The 18,870-nt window shown below is 40.6% G+C and overlaps 1 protein-coding gene across 10 annotated transcripts in view; it reads left to right on the plus strand.

Annotated features, from left to right (window-relative positions):
* auts2a (activator of transcription and developmental regulator AUTS2 a) overlaps positions 1–18,870 on the plus strand; it is a 380,719-nt gene that overhangs the window by 65,132 nt on the left and 296,717 nt on the right. For 9 of the 10 annotated variants that reach the window (XM_077547717.1, XM_077547716.1, XM_077547715.1 and 6 more), the window contains one exon: positions 9,674–9,883. In XM_077547717.1, coding sequence (XP_077403843.1) covers positions 9,674–9,883 — 210 coding nt within the window. Of the gene's footprint in view, positions 1–9,503; positions 9,589–9,673; positions 9,884–18,870 lie in introns of those variants that run through there. The other variant, XM_077547723.1, reaches the window with a different exon arrangement.

Below are 18,870 nucleotides of genomic sequence, written 5' to 3' on the forward strand. Positions count from 1 at the left end.
AGCTCATTTTCATTTGTCACAAACCCTCAAACAAATGTGTAACAAAACAGCCGCAGAGAAGCCCTTGACATGCCCCTCTCAGTGTGTGCCTGATTTGAAAAGAGTCGACGTGCTCTGATGTGTGACGGTTCGTGACGTACGGACTTTTCAATTTAACACTCATTTCAATTACCTGTGGTCCAATAAACCTTATTAATGGCTTCCATCGCAATTATCGTGATCCAATCTAAATCCGTCCCACGCACACCAGCACTTTTGTTTTTTCTCCTTATGCTCAAATGCTTCCAGAGTCACACACTTAAATGTGTAAATCTTTATCAGCTTTTGGAGGGTTTCCTTTTGTATTAGGTCTAAAGTCATGTTGGTGCCTTACAGGACACTTTACCGATTGGCACGTGAGGTTCATTTAGCCCTTTGAGGACATAATGTTTGACCTACAGATATTTTCTAAAGACTTATAATAACTATAAACAGTGGTACACATAAGTGGTATGCAGGGGCACATCTGCATGAAAAATATTGGCGTGTGATGCAGAAACAAAACAGGTTGATTTCTTTTTATTTTTATTTTTTTCCTGGAGAGCTCAGTATTGTTCATTCGGTAATTTTACCGATTTGACATTTCATCATCATTGCTCTCTCTTTTATTTTTAATTATTTTTTTATTTTTTTTATTTTTTATTTTGTATGTGGCTGAGTATGTGTATGTGTACGTGCATGTGCATGTGCGTGTGAGTGTGTATTCATTCAGGACGGGGCACTGCAGGCCTGCCAGGCACCCCACCGGTCCACAGCCCCCGCAACAAATAGGGGGGAGAAACACGGGATGGCAGCACTGCTCTATACTGCGGTCTGCCCCAACCGATGCCCTCCCCCCCTGTTGTGTGGTGCATTAAAATTGGAGAGGAGTTGTAGGGCGAAAAATGTGTCTGCACCCCCCCCCACCCCCCGAAAGTGTGTTATGTGCCCTATATGTCCACAAACAAAGTGTATTGTGCAAAACTAGTGCAGTGAGTTAAGAGGAGCGACCAGCGGGGCCCCCCCCCCCCAACCGGGCAGGTTGATTTCTGATTGGAAAGGCGCAAAAACAGACACTAGACAGGCAGACACATTACATTGTAACAGTGAGGAAAAAGGTTGATGAAGCAGCAAACGAAAGTCAGAAGGGAGATGCAGGAGAGAGGCCAAGCAAGCAAACGCGTTCCCAGAATTTTTTTTTTTAATTAGGCTATCAACTCTACCACCAGTTTAGACATTTTTTAAAATTGAATGTCCTCAAAGGTGCATGCTGCACACTCATTTTACTGTCTGTGCATATTCTGTCATATAAAATGTCTTTTCATGGCTTGCAAATGTTATTCTTCACCCTGAGAAAAAAGTTAAACATTAAACTTTAATTTAGCAGTTCTTGACCTGGGTTCGATCGAACGCCAGGGGTTCGGTGGAGGTCAAGGCACACACCCGACTCAAATGAGTCGTGATGACAGGCACTGCTTAATCATCAGTAGGTGGGTTTCCATCCACCCATTTTTATTCAAATTTTCAAGAAATGCGAAAATAAAACTAAATGGAAACGCTAGAAATCCGAAAAAAGGCCCAAAATTCGCAAAAAAAAAATAAAAAAAGTTTGCTTAGAGGGGGTGGATTTTAAAGCGTATAGAAAAAAGGAAAATGCTAATTTTGGCTATGGAAACAGGTTTCGCAAATAAACTCTGACAAGTCCTGATACACGTCGCACGTTTTAACCGGATATTACGTTTGCCGTCACAAAGCAATGGCGGACGATAAAGTAAGGTATGTTTGGGGGGGACAACAAAACAGAAATATTTTTGGAATTAATTAAAGCAGCGAATATTAATGCAATTTTAGATGGAAAACAGCAAAGAAACGCTACGGTTTATAAAGAATTACAAAAGGAAACTCATACGACCTCATCGCATGGTGCTGTTGCTTCCTGGATTTCTTCTTCTTTTAAATTACTGGTGGATCACATCTCTATGGTGTATACCGCCACCAACAGTTGGATGGAAACCTGACAATTGGCTGCAAGGAATTTGGTGCACTTAGTAGTTAACTTGTGGCTGATGGTATGTTATGTGATTTATAGATTATTTTAATCGCTTTATACTACCTACATCGAGCAAAAGCAGAAATTGATGTGATGAATATGTGCAATATGAATTCACATGAATAACGGAGCGCGGTTGATAGTGTTCAACAGGGATACATTCTGGAGCCTCTGCTGTTTTCATTCTATCTGCTGCACCTGGGTTGCGTCTTAAGAAAAAAGGGTTGCTCGCTTTAAAGTGTTCGATAAATATAGAGTTGAGTGATGGGAGTCAGTGTCTGCCTGATTTGCAATGCCAAGTTGAGCAATTCTAATCCAGCACAACTGGCAAAACTAAAAGAATGCTTCTTTAAGCTGCATGAGATGGAAAATACAATAACTCAACAAATTCAAGAAGAAGAGATCCAGGTTGCCTGTTTGTCTACCAGCATGTGCTAAAGGAGTATTTTAGGCACTCGATCCAATTTTGGATAGAGCAATAAATTACACGCTAAAAAAAAAAAACCTTAGCAAAATTGGTAACATGGCTTTGGTTGATTTATTCAAAATTATGCGATTGTAACCAAGGCTGGCTCAGCCACTGATAATGTTTTGGATTGAAAACGCTTCATTGCCATCTATAGTGTCTGCAGTCTTCTCAGGCAGCAAGCCAAAGATGTACTTTTGCCAGATAAATTACAGAGTGATCGACCCCCCCCCCCCCCCCCCCCCGGTCATTGCCTTATAGCCGTAACATTGCTAAAAATCTTGCTCTTGTGAGAAAGTTTTTTTTTTCTTCAGTCGTTCTAAAATAGGCCTGATGTCAAGATCTGGTTAGTATTATTTAACACATTTTAATTATTGTTACTAACATGGAATCCCATTCTCTTTAAGCTTGCTAAGTTTTCTTCAGCCATTCTGGTTAACTGTTAAATCTCTTAACTCTTTGACTGCCAGACGTTTTCAGAAAAGGGATGCCATGCCGTCAGTGCCAGCCGATTTAAGCATTTTGACTGATCTTTCAAGGTCCACAGAAAATTTTGTGTTTGGACTATGGAAACACACATACTACCAAAAGATTGGACTCTCATCTTTCATCAGAAAAATAAAGTTTGTTTCTACCTTATTCCGTTTTTCAGTAATCAACAATAGAAAATGGTTAGTTTCACCCAAATGCTCTGTTTTGAAACAAAAAACTTTGTGAAACGATATTATTTCATGCACTCTAGTGAATTTGAGACCTTTCTTTTCCATGAATGATGCCACAAACACCTAAACAGTGCTTTACTTCTGTAAAAAACTATCACCAACAATGAAAAAGTGTTTTTTGATAGCAAAATACGTTTATTTACATTCAACAATTTGACAAAACAATTTCGCAAACTATTTACAAATGTGTGCAACCGTGGTACTATTTACAATTGTGTGGATGTTTCAAATACAGTTTTTCTTTTTGTAACACTCCCCTGCGTGTAAGGAGACGAAGCAGGATTTGCACAACAAATTAGTTTCACTGCGATTGCAGACGCTACACTTTTTTGCTGGCTTTTTTTCCCGGGGAATAGCAAGTATATACTGCAGTGTGTGCTTGGCCATGTTGCCATCAAGTCTACTCTCAGGATCATGATACGGTGACATTACGGTGGTGTTACGTCTGTCTTCCTCATGTCCTTCAGTTCCTATACCGGGTGGTTGATCCAGCTTATCCGCTCCATTCATGGTGGCATCGTAGTCCATAACCAGTGTCTTCTCTGTGATCAGACTGTACCCACTCCTCCGATGAATATGCATTGGACTCGGGGCACTCTTCGTCGTCCGATTGAACGTCCGCCTGAGCATGCTCGGTTGTGCTCCGCGTTTACCGGCGTTAGCATCGCTAGCCGGTGAGGCTTTATGACGTGATCATAGCCGCCGCGTCAACGCTTCCAACTTCGGCGTCAACCTCGGAGTCACCATCATCATCATCGTCGTCATCAATGTGCTCTTTAGCATTGGTCAATGCTTTTCGTCTTTGAAAAAAATGCTCAAGCGTGAGCTGCTTGCAACCGGTCGCCATTATGGCTTCCTCAGCCATTGTCCCCTCAACACTCTAGCTCCGCCTCACGTCTTCTACTGACGCCTACCCAATCTTGTCCAAAGAGAGTCATCGCTGCCATCTAGGGGCCAAAAATAGGCATTAAACGAACTAGATCTGCTTGATACTTTCAGCACAGCTGGCCAAGGCTTTCCTCCACCCGTTTCCCCCCAAAAAAACAAAAAACTTGGTGAACGTCTTTTAACGTCTTTGGCGCTCCTCCGTAGGTTTTTACTAAACGTCATTTAACGTTTTTGGCAGTAAAATAGTTAATAATGAGTGAATGTTTCATGCAATGTTTGAAATAAAATTGTAGTAGTATTCCAGCTATGTTATTAATGTGACAGCCCTGGAATTTTTCAGTAAACTACTTGTCAATTCAATATTTGAGGTGGCCTACTCACAGTTAAACCACATGTGAAGCAGTTCAGCTTCTCTAGTCTCAACTAGAATTGGCTGCATGACTGTAAAGTGCAATGCCAAATTAGTTCCAGCAGACACCGAGCTGATTCACATGTACTGCAAAATGTGATAATCAGGTCAAGGACTCCCTTAAGAAGCAGAGACAATTCACAGCTCCACTTAACAAGGTAGCTCAAGTTTAATATGCGCTGTTGTCATGGAGTACCCCGCAAGGAATACTTTCACTTATCGCTATTTATTCTCTTTATTAGCCACTATTAGATCATCAGTAATTGTTTACACTGTATGTTGTTGTGTCGAGCATTTTAGTGTTGTTATGATGATTAAATCAACACTGATATTAAGTGTGTGTTGGTGCAATGCTGTGCCAACTGCTGCAGTATCACGGGACTGTTGCTACATCTCTCCAGCCTTCGTATTAGGAACTTTGTTCATTAATTTTAATTTAGTGTTGAGTCTGAGAAAAGTGTTTTGTGTTAATCTCCTCCCATTTATTGTTCATTATTCTTCTGTTGAGCGAGCTCTGCTATGTGCAGCTTCTTGTCCAAAACTCGGTTTGGCTCTATTTGTCGTGGTGGACGTGATTGGTTGAGGGATAGTAGACCCAAATGCAGGGAAATAAGGCAGTGAGACAGGAATTGAGGGCGATACGTGGAACTTAAATAAAACATAGGGTGAGCAGACAAGAATGACTGGATGGGCGTGGACAGGATAAAACTGGACAGGGCCTGACATAACGTAGTTCGACTAGATAGGTTGTCGTGACTGGACAGGGCAGGACACGACTGGACTGGTCGTCGTGACTGGACAGGACGTTACTGGGCTGGTCATCGTGACTGGACAGGACGTGATTAGACTGGTTGTCGTAACTGGACAGGACGTGACTAGATTGAAACAAGCATGACTGGACAGGACCTCACTTGACTGTGACAAAAGCTTGGCTGTGACAAAGACTTGGCTGTGACGGAGACTTGGCTGTGACAAAGACTTAGCTTTGACGAGACAAGACAAACAAACTTTCACATATAACATCGACAATGCTACCACATTTCCTGGACAGACACAACAGACTAAGGGCCCATCCAGACGGTTCCTCAAACAAATCTTGTACACACAGAAGCATTTCAAGACTTGCGTGTGTCCAAAGATGACGCTGAGGATGTCTAAAGGCTGTAATGTATGTGACAAGTCTAGAGTGGTGCTGTAGCGCAGTGTTAGAAGACTATCTTTGTCTTCCGCGTGTTCGTTGTTGTTCGGGTAGAGAGAATGTTGTTTTTCTGAATACAGACTGGAGATCGGTGAACAGGTCCTTCGAAGGATTTATTTTACAGAATATTCCGGACACAAGCAAGTTTACAGACAAATGGATGCAGTCCTCTCGCAAGTGTGTCGTTACAGCGGACTCACAGCATTCTTATACTATCTTGAAGACAGTATCCCATAAAGCCCCCCCCCAGCCACCAGCTAAGACAGACATCATTCAATACACATTGGCAAATGGCACTTTGATGTGGCAATATAGTAGGTCTCAGACCTGACGTCACCTAGCATAAGATAAGACTTACAAAGAAATCATACTAACACATTGACTTCAACCACAGAAAAATGGTCTATTGTTGTGGAAATAGAGGAGGCCCCCAGACCTCATTCAAACACTCACCAAGCTCTACTGAGGAAATTAAAACAGTTATGACTAAACTAAAACAATTATGACTAAATCAAAACAGTTATGACTAAACTAAAACAATTATGACTAAATCAAAACAGTTATAACTAAATCTGAGCAGAAGACCCTTAACAGCAGCCACAGGTAGTTAACGGAAAGCGTAGAAGAAGAATCTGCGAAGAAGACGGACACTTTAAAAAAAAAAAACTTTATTACAATCTACAGAACAAACGTGGCTTTGCAGGTATCAAAACAACATGAAAAAGACAAACACAGGAGATGTGACAATGATGGGTGATTCAAGTACAACACCACTTGTTGAACGTCGGAATAAAGAAGCAAAATATTTTGTTGCAAAAGCATAAGCAAGCTAAGAAGGCTGCGCTAAACAACTACAACACGGCTATCCGCCATTGTCGTTGAAAGACTGACGGTTCGCGCGCAGTCACGCGAGAATTGGAGCATACGTCATCAATCTACAACAATGAGTCGTCATTGAGCTGCAACCATTACGTCATCACTGGAGGAGTATCCCCCATAAGGTATCCAGACGGACGCGTACGGGGCGCGTATTGAAATCTTTCCACTCTGGAGCCCGGTTACAAAATTGATCGGTTTCAAGCTCCGAAACTGCGCCGTCATGTGGATGAACGGCTTAGACGGTAAGAAACTTGTGAGGATACATTGAAACTGGCTTTTGTATGGACGGGGCCTAAATACACCAACACTAATTACTTGACAAGACACTCCTAGGGAAGACACAGCGGCTGAGGGCACTGATAGGTTGACACACAGGGGAGGGCAAGACACACAAGCGGACGTGGTTACACATAACGAGACGAGGGGAAATACAAGGAACACAAAACAAAGCACTCAATACACAGACAACAAAGAACATGAACTCCCAAAATGAAACAAAAACCCAACCCCACAAAACCGAAATACAGCTCAACAAACTGCAGCTCAATTCCATCCAATTATCTGATTTTTTTTCATGCAGTGTGAACTGTACAATTCCGATTTTTTCACACCAGGCCTGGGCTTCTTTCGTATGTGGATATAAATCAGACATGTATGCGACGTAAACGTAGCGTTTTTGCTGTTTTCCATCTAATATTGCAAACTATTTGCTTCTTGAATTACTTCCAAAAAGATTTCTGTTTTTGTTGTCCCCCCCAAACATACCTTATTTTATCGTCTCCCATTGCTTTGTGACTACAAACGTATGTGTGACGTAAGATCCAGTCAAAACATGCGACGTGTATCGCAAAACCTGTTTCCATCGCCACAAGTCGCATTTTTCTTTTTTCGATAAGCTTCAAAATCCACCAAAATTGCAAATTTTGGGCCCTTTTCGAATTTATAGCATTTCCATTCAGTTTTATTTTCGCATTTCTTGAATATTTGAATAAAACTGGGTGGATGGAAACCCACCTAATGATCCCAGATGAAGAGCTGTTAACTAGTAGAAATGCTTTCCCCTCCATATTTCATTTCTGCATATAAACATGAAATGAGTCAAGATGGTTGCACATTATTTGCAAAATGTGAAAAATCATTTGACTTCCTTCTGGTTCCAGTGCATTGTTTCTTTACCTGCAAACATGCAATTCAGAATGCTAGAAAATTGCTTTGGATACTGGCAGGCAATGACAATAATGAAGGTTGGGGAGGGAGCCTTAGTGAGCAATTATTTTCCTTCCAGCATCTCCGCGAAGCGCTGAAATAAGGAATTTATCTCGATATTGTTCAATGAGCCTGCAAAACATACTGTGCATAATTTATTTCTAGCAATCATTATGGTTTGGCGACTTAGAGGCATGCAAAATGCTGGCTCAAGGAATCCTGTCAGCCCAATCATGTCTTTGTCACTTATTATGAGCACAATCCACATCATGTTGCATTGTCTTTCCTGGATGCGTGAGCGAAAAAGGCAAATAACATTAACTGGAGCATGCACCTCTTTTAGTGTGAGTGAAGCTTTGAGAAACAGTTTATGGAGTGCTTCTCAAGTGCATTCATAAAATTGTAACCCTGCAAGCGACAAAATTGCTTTCAGGTGCTCTCAAACTTTAGTTCATCTTTTATAGTAGAAGCTATGTCGCTAATGCTAAGGTGTGTTGACTGCAGAAGTGTTGTTTATCAGCTGTGGTAAAGTTGAGCAAATGCCACAGAGAAACCTCCTCCAGACAGGACATTACTGTATTATTTTTCATATACTTAAAAACAGGATTTTAGAACTACTCTCTTATGAACAATGTATGAATCACACTTTGGTTACCTTGTAGTTGACCAAGGACGTCTAGCGGAGTGCATACTTTTGCATATCTTTTATATTTGTTGCATTCATTTGCAGACTGTATTTACACTGTGGGTCTTCATGCCCAATTCTAATTTGATGTCTGTATATGTGACTCAATTGACGCATATCGCTGTGCTTATGGCATGCCCTCTTAACATCTAACAGCTAGACAGGATTAGCCTACTTGATTTTGACTCAATTGGATGGACGGATTTTGTATAATGAAAGTTCACAGATTCAGGGTTTGCTGCCTCTGAAAAGGGACTTACATCGTGCAAATTTTATCAGACATTTAAAAATCCAGTCTCAGTTTTAGTCCAGATTCAATCACGCTTGTTTGTTGTTTTTTTCAAATCATTGTCAACTTCATCCTATTTTTATTTTAGTTAAATTTTAGTTGACTATAAATCGAGCATTTAAGTCTTTATTTTAGTCCAAGAAAACATAATCTTATAGACTTTTAGTAAACAAAACTGTCAACGCTTTAGTCTAGTTTGAGTCAGGACAATCATTTTACCCCTGTAAATATACTATCAGCAGATAGTGTTGAACATTTTGGATCAAATTTTATATCAGTTATTCTTTTTATTTGTATTTTTTTTAAATAAAAAAATCTAAATGTAAACAGTATTTTTCCCCAAACTATTTTGCTGAGGAATATGAATTTTGAGACAGGCCTTAATTAGCAATGATGATGTGGAATCTGACTGAAGAGACCAGTTAATGATTTCTAAGACCTCTTGTGCAAAGCAGTTAAAAACTATTTGAAAACATGTGGACAGGTCAAGCAGTGATTAGCCACTCGTGAAACACACACTTAACTTAAAAAGCCATCTTATAATCAGTTTAAGGAGCTATGAAGCTATTCAAGTGTTACTAAACCCAAAATCCTTTGCCCTAACATCATTAAGACTGGTCTTTTCTGTCTTTGTGTTTCTTATGTTGGCCTTGTCTCTTCAAGTTACGTTTCGTTCATAAAGTTATGTGTATGATATTTGCTATGCACGTTTATATGTTGAATAAACTTGAATGATACATGCAGCCGTCTCAAACGCTGATACCACTAATGATGAATGGTATAATTGTGTTCTACCAGCTGCGATGACAAATTAATTATATTTGTCCCCAATGTAACCTTGTCCTTTTGTTTTTCTCCTGTAGAAAAACCTGACCCTGAAGCCCCAAGAGCGTGGCGTGAAACAGGCTGTGCCCTACCGTAAGAAAAAGTCAGCCAGGGTCCCCAATGGCCTGAGCCTGGAGCCCATTAAGAACAACTATCACCATCACCAGCCATCGGACCAGGAGAACAATCCCCGTCTGGCGCACACACAAAACAGGAAGAAGAAACACCTGAGCAAGAAACGCACAATGGTGAGTCTCAATATTGACTTTAATATATATATGGAAGCATGTGTTGGCGGGTGCCAGGATTTCCCTACTCTTATTAAATTACAAGCAACACAGCCACCAATCAGGCCCCAAGAATGTATCCTTTTTGGAATATGCCCCAAATGCTTCTCAAAAGCTTTTGTTTTAAATCTGCAGTCATTTTGAGGGTATATTTACCCTTGATTAATTGATTTGGGATCATGTTAGAAGACTATCTTTGTCTTCCGCGTGTTCGTTGTTCGGGTAGAGAGAATGTTGATTTTCTGAATACAGACTGGAGATCGGTGAACAGGTCCTTCGAAGGATTTATTTTACAGAATATTCCGGACACAAGCAAGTTTACAGACAAATGGCTGCAGTCCTCTCGCAAGTGTGTAGTTACAGCGGACTCACAGCATTCTTATACTATTTTGAAAAGCAGTATTCCAAACCCCCAAGCCCACAGGAAACAGCCTTCAATACACATGACGACAGCCGGAAGTAGATAAGACTTTTTACACTTTTACAGCATATCATCCAATACACATTGACTTCAACCCCAGACACTGGCCCATTGATGGGGAAACAGACGAGGTCCTTCAGACGTGATGACATGAGCAGAAATTGCGACAGCACTTACAAAGACACATCCACAGATAAAAGTTCTACTGAGGAAATAAGTAAATTAAAACAGTTATGACTAAATCTATGCAGAAGACCCTCTTCAATCATTAAAAAAAAAATCTCCTCATGTAGAGTTGTTTATATTGTCTGTCTGTTTATTGGCACTTGTACTTTGGCAGCTACTTTAGATTGGCTGTAATAGTAGATGTTGTTTAGGCAGCTGGCTAGGAGAAACCAGCCCTGATCAACTGAGAACACATTTACAGTTTCTCTCATATACACTCAAAGGCTTGCAGATGTATTCACCCACACACACACACACTCACCACGTTCTCACCCAATTCATCTCTCGCTCACTCTCCTCCCTCACCTACTTATCAATATACTGTATGTTCCTGTATCTCTATGGCAGATCATCAATACGTAGTGGATTGTTAAGCTATGAGTCATCTGCATATGGGAACATATGTTATGTTTAAATATGATATGAGAAAGTGGGCCAAGAAATGACCTTTGGGGCATCCCACGTGATGTCCTTCCTGTGGTATGCAAAATTCCCAATTCATAAGAAATAATCCCCGTCATTTTAAGTAGGTTTTGAACTATTTTAGAATTGAGCCGTGTTCACACACGCAAACGCTAACAGCATGTGTTGCTTCAACCATCCATGTGCATCATACATAATCCCAATGAACGTTAGGAGCAAAATGTTTTCACTTGGGCATCAATGAGAGCCCTTATACAGACAGAAGTGCGTGTGTGTGCATATATATATATATATATATATATATATATATATATATATATATATATATATATATATATATATATATATATATACTGTATATATATATATATATCAAAGCATTTCATCAAAGTATTTAAGTCATGTTGAGAGGCAAAATTAAAAGTATCAGCAACAAAAAGCAAATTTGTACTTCTATTCCTTTTTTTTTTTTTGACGGGGTGGGGGTTATTCAGTTTTTGTTTCCCATAATATTATTTCTCTCTCTTATGGCATCCATTACAATTATAGCACGATTATAGCCAGTTGTATAAATTAGGTGATGACAGACAGCCAATAGTTAGTTACCTTATTGGGGAGCTGGCAACACTGATCTACCGTTTGATTGCAATATTTTACACTTGGCCACCACATGTCGCTTTGGAGAGAAGTTTTGAACGTTCCAAAAGATCCATTCAGTTTGTGAATCAAATGATTTGATCGTTTTAATGTTCCATTTCTGCTATCCCTAGTTCAGAGCTTCAGAAAGCCACATTTTCACATCACTAGGTAGGAGCATAAATTACAAAGTACAGTACAAACAAATCACTGCCACAAACAGGAGGACCAGACTGTAAACCCAAATAGACAAAAACCAGAATGCACACTGTAATTAGAGGAATGACCCAGCAACCTGCCGCTATGCTGGGGAGCCTTAAAACAAGGAACTAATTACCAATTGCTCACAGGTGTGCACCTCCGTGCTCAGTTGACCTATGGGCCCCTAACAGACGATAGGAAAAGCTTGAATTTTGGCTTAAATGTAGGATAGTGACTTCTGGCTATTTGTGGCCCTGGCACTTCTCCACTGCTGTGTATACTGTATGTAAATCTACTGTTGATAGCGCTATCAGCTTTTTGCACAGTAAAAACCTTGACTGTCAGACTTTATGACATGCATAATTAAAAAAAAAGCTCACCCCGCACCACCCTTTTTGTCCTTTCTAAAGTAGAACAAGCTTCCGTTATCTTGTAAAACCATTTTTTTGGTTGGGCTTCACCATGCATAAACGTTAAGACATTGTCCTCCCACAAGGTTACGTTTTAAATGTCAGGAGGTTGTCTCAGGTTTAACGTCTCCATTAAGGAATGCTATAGACTGAAGAGAATGAACCTCTTATCAACTTTGCTTAGCTTTGACTTTAAGGGGTAAGAGAAAGAAGTGTTGAAAGAAATCTTTGCTTTGACCAAATCGAGGATGTGATTCTTCATTCTGTTATTAAAAGTGGCGTTCATCTCTGGCACATTTGCAATGTATTTACATGGCTTTACTCACGGACTCCTGCCTTTGAGCTCAGGCAGACGTTTTAGGAAGGAATAAACTATAGTAATGGTTATTCTTTATGAAAAATAATTTAGCTTATGACCTTGATATATGTATTGCGTTGTGTGATCGCTCAAAAATAAATTTTTCATGTTTCATTTGTCAGCATACAATCTATTCATTCTCAAGAAGAAAATCTCATTGACTGTGGTTCAAGATCACAATTGTTTGTAGCTGCCCACACAATTGTAGACATTGTTTTTGTTTTGTGAGTCTGGTGTGGTGTGTTGTTCTTTCGCACACCAATAGTGTGGCCTGCGGTGCGTGTGGTGCTTTGTGAAGTGGCTTGAGTGTACAGAGGGGCGTGCTGTGAAGACCATCTGCTCTCTGGCACTGGAAGAAATAGGAGAAAAGCAAGGAAGACCACAACCCCCACAAGTCATACTGTAACCTTCTGCCTGTCTGTCTGTCTTGTGTCCGTCCCCATTGTGGTCTTCACATGTTGGTTTTTTTCATTATCAAAATTAGGGATGTTCGTTACCAGTTTTTTTAAATCGATACACAAATCTTCAGTACTCACTGATCATGTGCCGATACCATTAGTACTTATGATACAAAAAAATGTCCCCAAAAAACAATGGCAGATGTTTTTTTTAAATGACACATATATCCATCCCAACTACAGAAAATTGAATGAATTTATTGGCAATTATATTTTTTCAATTTGCTCATAAAAGTTATTTTATATAGAGCACACAATAAAATGTTTTTTTTTTATTATTTATAAATAAGATGAAACAAATAATCCACGGGGGGCTGTGGGCCGGTGGGGTGCCTGGCGGTTCTGCCGTGGCGCTCCTGGCTCCTGGGTTTGCTCTCCGGCCGGTGGCCCCTGCGGGGCCCGGGGGTTGTCCCTTGGCGCTGCCGTGACCTTGGGGGCCCTGAGGTGTTGTGCTTGCTCTGTCCTAGCCGGGGTCGACAGTTCCCCTCTTTGGTGGAGGTTTTCATGCATGCCAGATCCACCACACCAGCATCTATCGAAATTCAAACACAATCTGCTTCTTCCTCTGGTCGTTGAATCGGTGGAAGCTGATGTCTGTGGATCTCACTCTGCTTCATCTATCCTAACTTCCTTTCCTCAGTCTATCCTTTGTTCTCTTGAGGTCTCCCTAATTTGTTGGAATTTAGATGTTTCTGGGGTTGGTGAATGTCTCTGGTTGGTAACCCGGTGGGTAGTAGGTGATGTCTGGTCGGTGCTGGATTTCACTTTCCTTTCTTTTCTTTGATCCTTCCTTGGGTCTCCTGACAACCTCACGACTCTAGCGGGATTCTGAAGTATTCACCCTGAACTGGTTGCCAACCAATTTCAGGGCACACACTTAATGTACTGTGAGAAAGCCTGTTCTTTTTCTTTCTTGATCAAAAATGCGGAAGTGGTTGTGATTGAATGTTTGCCAGCTATACAGTTTTGAGTCTACCAATTATACCTGACAGGCTAAACATTGCCAAATGTTGGCACTCTGTATCCAAAATTCGATGTCCATTTTGTGTAAACTGAATACAAAGGGCTCGTGTGTTGACATATAACGATAATTACTAGCTATTCGTTTTAAAACTTGTTGAAATTGTGCCCTGCAGAACAATCAAAGGAACATGCTCCTGCTCATCTGGCTATGTAATCAATACTCCCAAGTTAAAGACCGCAACCCCTTTATGTCTTATCCAATTGTATTTGGTATTCGTCGTAGTGGGAAATTACAATAACTCTAGAGTGCCTAGTGGTGCCTTACCATAAGTCAAACGGAGGAGTTTTTCTCTGGCCCTCAGCTTCTTGACTTTACTTACTGGACAGATTCTCACATTCCACTGCCCAATAGAAAAGGCATACTTAAGGCCAGCTAGAGGCAGTCTTGTCATTTATCAGCAGTCACTTACTTTGGCTTGGCTGAAGTTTTTCTGAGGCTCCAGATGGAATAAGTTGAAGCTAAAGACACTCATAGCAACTCTGACTGGCTGAGTTGGTTACTGTTGAATGTGTGCTTATGTGGAAACGACTTTGGCTAGGTCAAAAGGAGCACTGGTAATAAAAATAAATAAATACATAAAACTCACATTTTCCCCTCACCGGGGCTGTTTTAGGAATCTCATGGAAAGTCATTCAAACATAAGTCAAAGAAACAGAGCTCTATAACTTCATACCACCATGCCTGAAGAATGTCATGTATGGAAAAAAGAATGGCCATGACAAATTGAGGAGAGAGCAAAACATGTGGCCTTGTAGATTAAACTACTTAATCTTGGCTGTGTTAAAATATTCAGTTTGTCAGGATGGGTTCATTATGATATACTGTTTATTCTCCACAGAAAATGTTCACCCTTTATCACCATATCCACTTAGCCGGTAAGATTTCAAGTAAAGCAATGTCGTGATTGTCAGATAAGATGCTAAATCCATTCCTTTGGGGCATCAGTTGTGTGGATAATTGCAGCCGTCACAGTTAAGGTTCCTAGCAGACTGGGTGAAATCAAATCCAATTGTAATGTTACGCTTGGCTTTGTGGTGGTTGGGATGCATCATCAACATCGATCGTTAAAAACAGATGTTAACCTGCGTACCTGATAAATTCTGTGTAATTGTACAGATTAACTTTTTGTTGTTTGTCCTTTGTAAAACATGTCTTCTCCACTACTCTCTCTGTTAGCATGTCCGCACCCCCCCCCCCCCCCCCAAATGCTGTTATCAATCAGCCTGTCTGTTATTTTGACTAGCAATCTATCTTTTTAGTATGTCCACTATCCACCGGCTAGCTAAGATAGCACGTCTTCAAAAAGTGTTTAATGCTACTTTCTTTTTTTTCTTACTTTTTTTGTTTTACTATTCACTCTTCAGCTGCTTGGAGAAACATTCTTAAAAATATAAAACTCAGGAGGATGTCGGGTGGCACTCTGCGCTGGCACGACAGTTAAACTGAGCCACTTCGATGCTCTTAGGCGAGGGAACACGCACCGAAATCAAAGTCAGTCAGACGGAATCTACTTGAAGCAGTCACATGTCCAACCTGCCGCTTGCTCTCATTCCTGACAACCATCAGAGTCAATTTGTGAAAAATTAAGTGTCTGCACTTTTTGCGAAGTGTGAACCACTTAAAGCCCAAACCCCTCTCAGCTGTCAGTCAAATCCTGGGCAGTGGGCCAGAGGTGTTTGAAGAAGATTTTTCTCTTGGCTGTCCAGCCACCATCAACGGCAGTCTATTTCAAGTCCCACTTCCAGCTTTACCGTAATCTGGCTTGTGTTTACACATACCGACACTGATGAATTTTCATGATAGAGCAAATCATTCTGTTCAGTTTCATTTATTTTTCTTGTGTATGTGTGTAATTTCGAGAGTGCTCAGCTTTGCTTTTAGAGATTTGATTCTCCAGTGAAGACAAGCAAAAGCTTCCATTTAGTGAAAGAGAATGGTTTGTGTGTACAGTGTAAGTAGTCACTAAAATGAGAAGTGTCGGTCAAGCAAATTATTATTTTTAAACATTTTTAGTTTTAGCATACGACGGCGTATTAAGGCCACATATAAATGTATTTTTTTAGACGGTGGGGGCAATATTCAGAGAGAAAAAAACTCGCAAATTTGCCATTTAATAAAGTCGCAGATTTGCGACTTAATAAAGTGACAAATTTGCAAGAACAAAACTCTGAAACTTACGAGAAATACACGTAACGTAGCTATAGTCTAATGTGAGGATTTGTTGGTGGTTAATGGGACACTGTTTATAAAATAAAAAGGCAGAATGGAGACTGATTAATTCTTAATTTAAACTTTACTCGTCATACAGCTAGAACGAACACTTCCTGATCCCCTATCAGCTGACTAACGCTAACCAATCAGAAGCTAGCATACTTTAAGGTAAATGCAAGTGAATGACGGAGAGCAGCAGAATCGACACATAAACTTAACTACTTGTACAAAAAAAATAACAAAATGTATGAATGTGGAAATAATAATTCTTGAAACATTAATGTACAAGTAAATATACATTTTAACAAATTAACTTAAATGTTTGCTCCTCAGGGCGGCACGGTGGAAGACTGGTTAGCACGTACGCCTCCCAGTGCAGAGAACGTGAGATCGAGTCCGGGCTTCAGCCTTCCTGGGTGGAGTTTGCATGTTCTCCCCGTGCTTGTGTGGGTTTTCTCCGGGTACTCCGGTTTCCTCCCACTTTCCAAAGACATGCATGGCAGGTTAATTGAACACTCCAAATTGTCCATAGGTGTGATTGTGAGTGTGGATGGTTGTATGTCTCTGTGTGCCCTGTGATTGGCTGTCAACCAGTTCAGGGTGTACCCGGCCTACTGCCCGAAGCCAGCTAGGATAGGCTCCAGCGACCCTTGTGAGGACTAGCGGTTAAGAAAATGGATGGATGGATGGATGGTTTGATCCTCAGGGTGTGGCCCTTTGCTAAGTGAGGCGTCTTTGTCGCTGGCAGTACCCAACGCTTCAAAGTGCAAATGCTTAACATGATATGGTTATAGTCTCCCTGTTTGAAAATTATTGACACAAACATCCGAGTAGTGTTTTTTCTCGCAAATCTGAAAAAAATTATGTTGCCCCCGCCCTCTAAAAAAAAATGGCCCTAATACGCCGTCGTAATAGCAACTTATTTACCTTCACAAAAAGTAAATTGAATCAGTAACTGATTATTACTTTATAAATGTAACTAGTTACCAAGGAATGTATTAGTATTTGGACACTTTTTTTCTTCTTTTCTTTTTTTACATTGTGGCAGATTAAAAAAAGTGTGTTTTGTGCTGTTATGGGGTGAACACAGCCAACTTCAGCCCTTGCCAATCGAAGCAGCTCCTCCCATTCCCTTGAAACACAGTGCTGCGGCTAGCGGGATGATTTTATAACCATAGGACAAAGATGATGATGGTAATAATAAAAAATAATTATTATTAATAATAATATGTTCAATTAATTAATTTATGTAATTATTCAAAGGGTTTGATGCACACATTTGTCATATTTATGAATGAAATATGACATCTACTACCTGTACGCAGGTCTCATAATCTGTCTGCCTGTCCCCCGATCAAATTCACCCAAATTCACACAAACGAGGAGGTCAGGGAGGAAGCAGTGGAAGTCGATATTTATGAAATTTGGGTTAACCCTGAGCATTACATTATCTTCTTTATGAAATAGGACATGGGTCTGGTATTTACCCAGGATGGCCCCATACAAATGTTGCGTTCCCTTCAAATGTCTCCTTAAAGACCAGCAATCTTAATAAATGGTGAGTCTGCCGAGATGAACTTTCTGGAAAGAGAGGAGTCAAGAGGGAGCTGCCAGGGGGTTGACCCTGTTTCCCAATGTTAATCTTTCTCCTTAATTAAACCTCAACGTTATCGGGTTTACATGGAGACTTTTTAGTCATTCCATCATTCCAAATGAAGATCTGTGGTCACCAATTTACATGTTCCGTTCTGCCGTTCTTTGCTCCCCTTCTTTAACGGATCAGCCCCGCGGCAGCTGCGGGACACACGGTCATCGATCACGTGTTTTATTAAGAAGGAGTTGATTCGTCATTTAGCACAGTAACTGTGATTGTTTTAACACTTTTATTGAAGCAACGTGTTGATAAAAAACAGTTTCAAGAACTTGAAAACAAGTTTTCCCCTCGCAGAAGAGCTCTTGGGTAGGCGTTGCCATTTTAGTGGGTGGAAACGACGATGTTGTGACGCAGTTAAGCATGCAGCTTCGCTATTCCGATTGAAGTGTTTACATGACTCTCGTTCGGAATGACAAAAGGAATATACCTCCCATGTAATTCCGAATGAAATTCCATTCAGATTCAGCCCTTTCTTTCCGATTGAGGTGTTTATATGCAGCATTTTCATTCCGTTTGGCCGTTCGGATTCATTCTAATCAGAATACATGGTTCCATGTAAACCCGGCTGAGTCCCCCCCCTACCCCCTGTTTTTGCCCAACACATTCTAAACAGCCTGGTCCAGGGTTGGGGAATCCAGGTCCAGAGAGTAAAAACCCTGTCACAGATTGTCTTTAGGCACAGGTGCAAATACTCAACTGGCAGGTAAACGAGCTCATAGAAGCACCTGTTGAGTAGAAGCACATGTGGCTAAAGTCAAACTGTTTCAGGGTTTGCTCTCTCTGGTCCTGGATTCCCCAACCCTGCTGGTCCCACATATGTCTTCATTCATGTAACATGTGGTTTCAATTGACAGTTTTTTTTCCCCCTCAATATTTCTAATAAGCGCTGGTACTATCTGACTTATCTTCTTATGGCTTGAGATCATG

The sequence above is a fragment of the Vanacampus margaritifer genome, chromosome 16 (genome assembly GCF_051991255.1).
Source record: "Vanacampus margaritifer isolate UIUO_Vmar chromosome 16, RoL_Vmar_1.0, whole genome shotgun sequence".
Lineage (NCBI taxonomy): Eukaryota > Metazoa > Chordata > Actinopteri > Syngnathiformes > Syngnathidae > Vanacampus > Vanacampus margaritifer.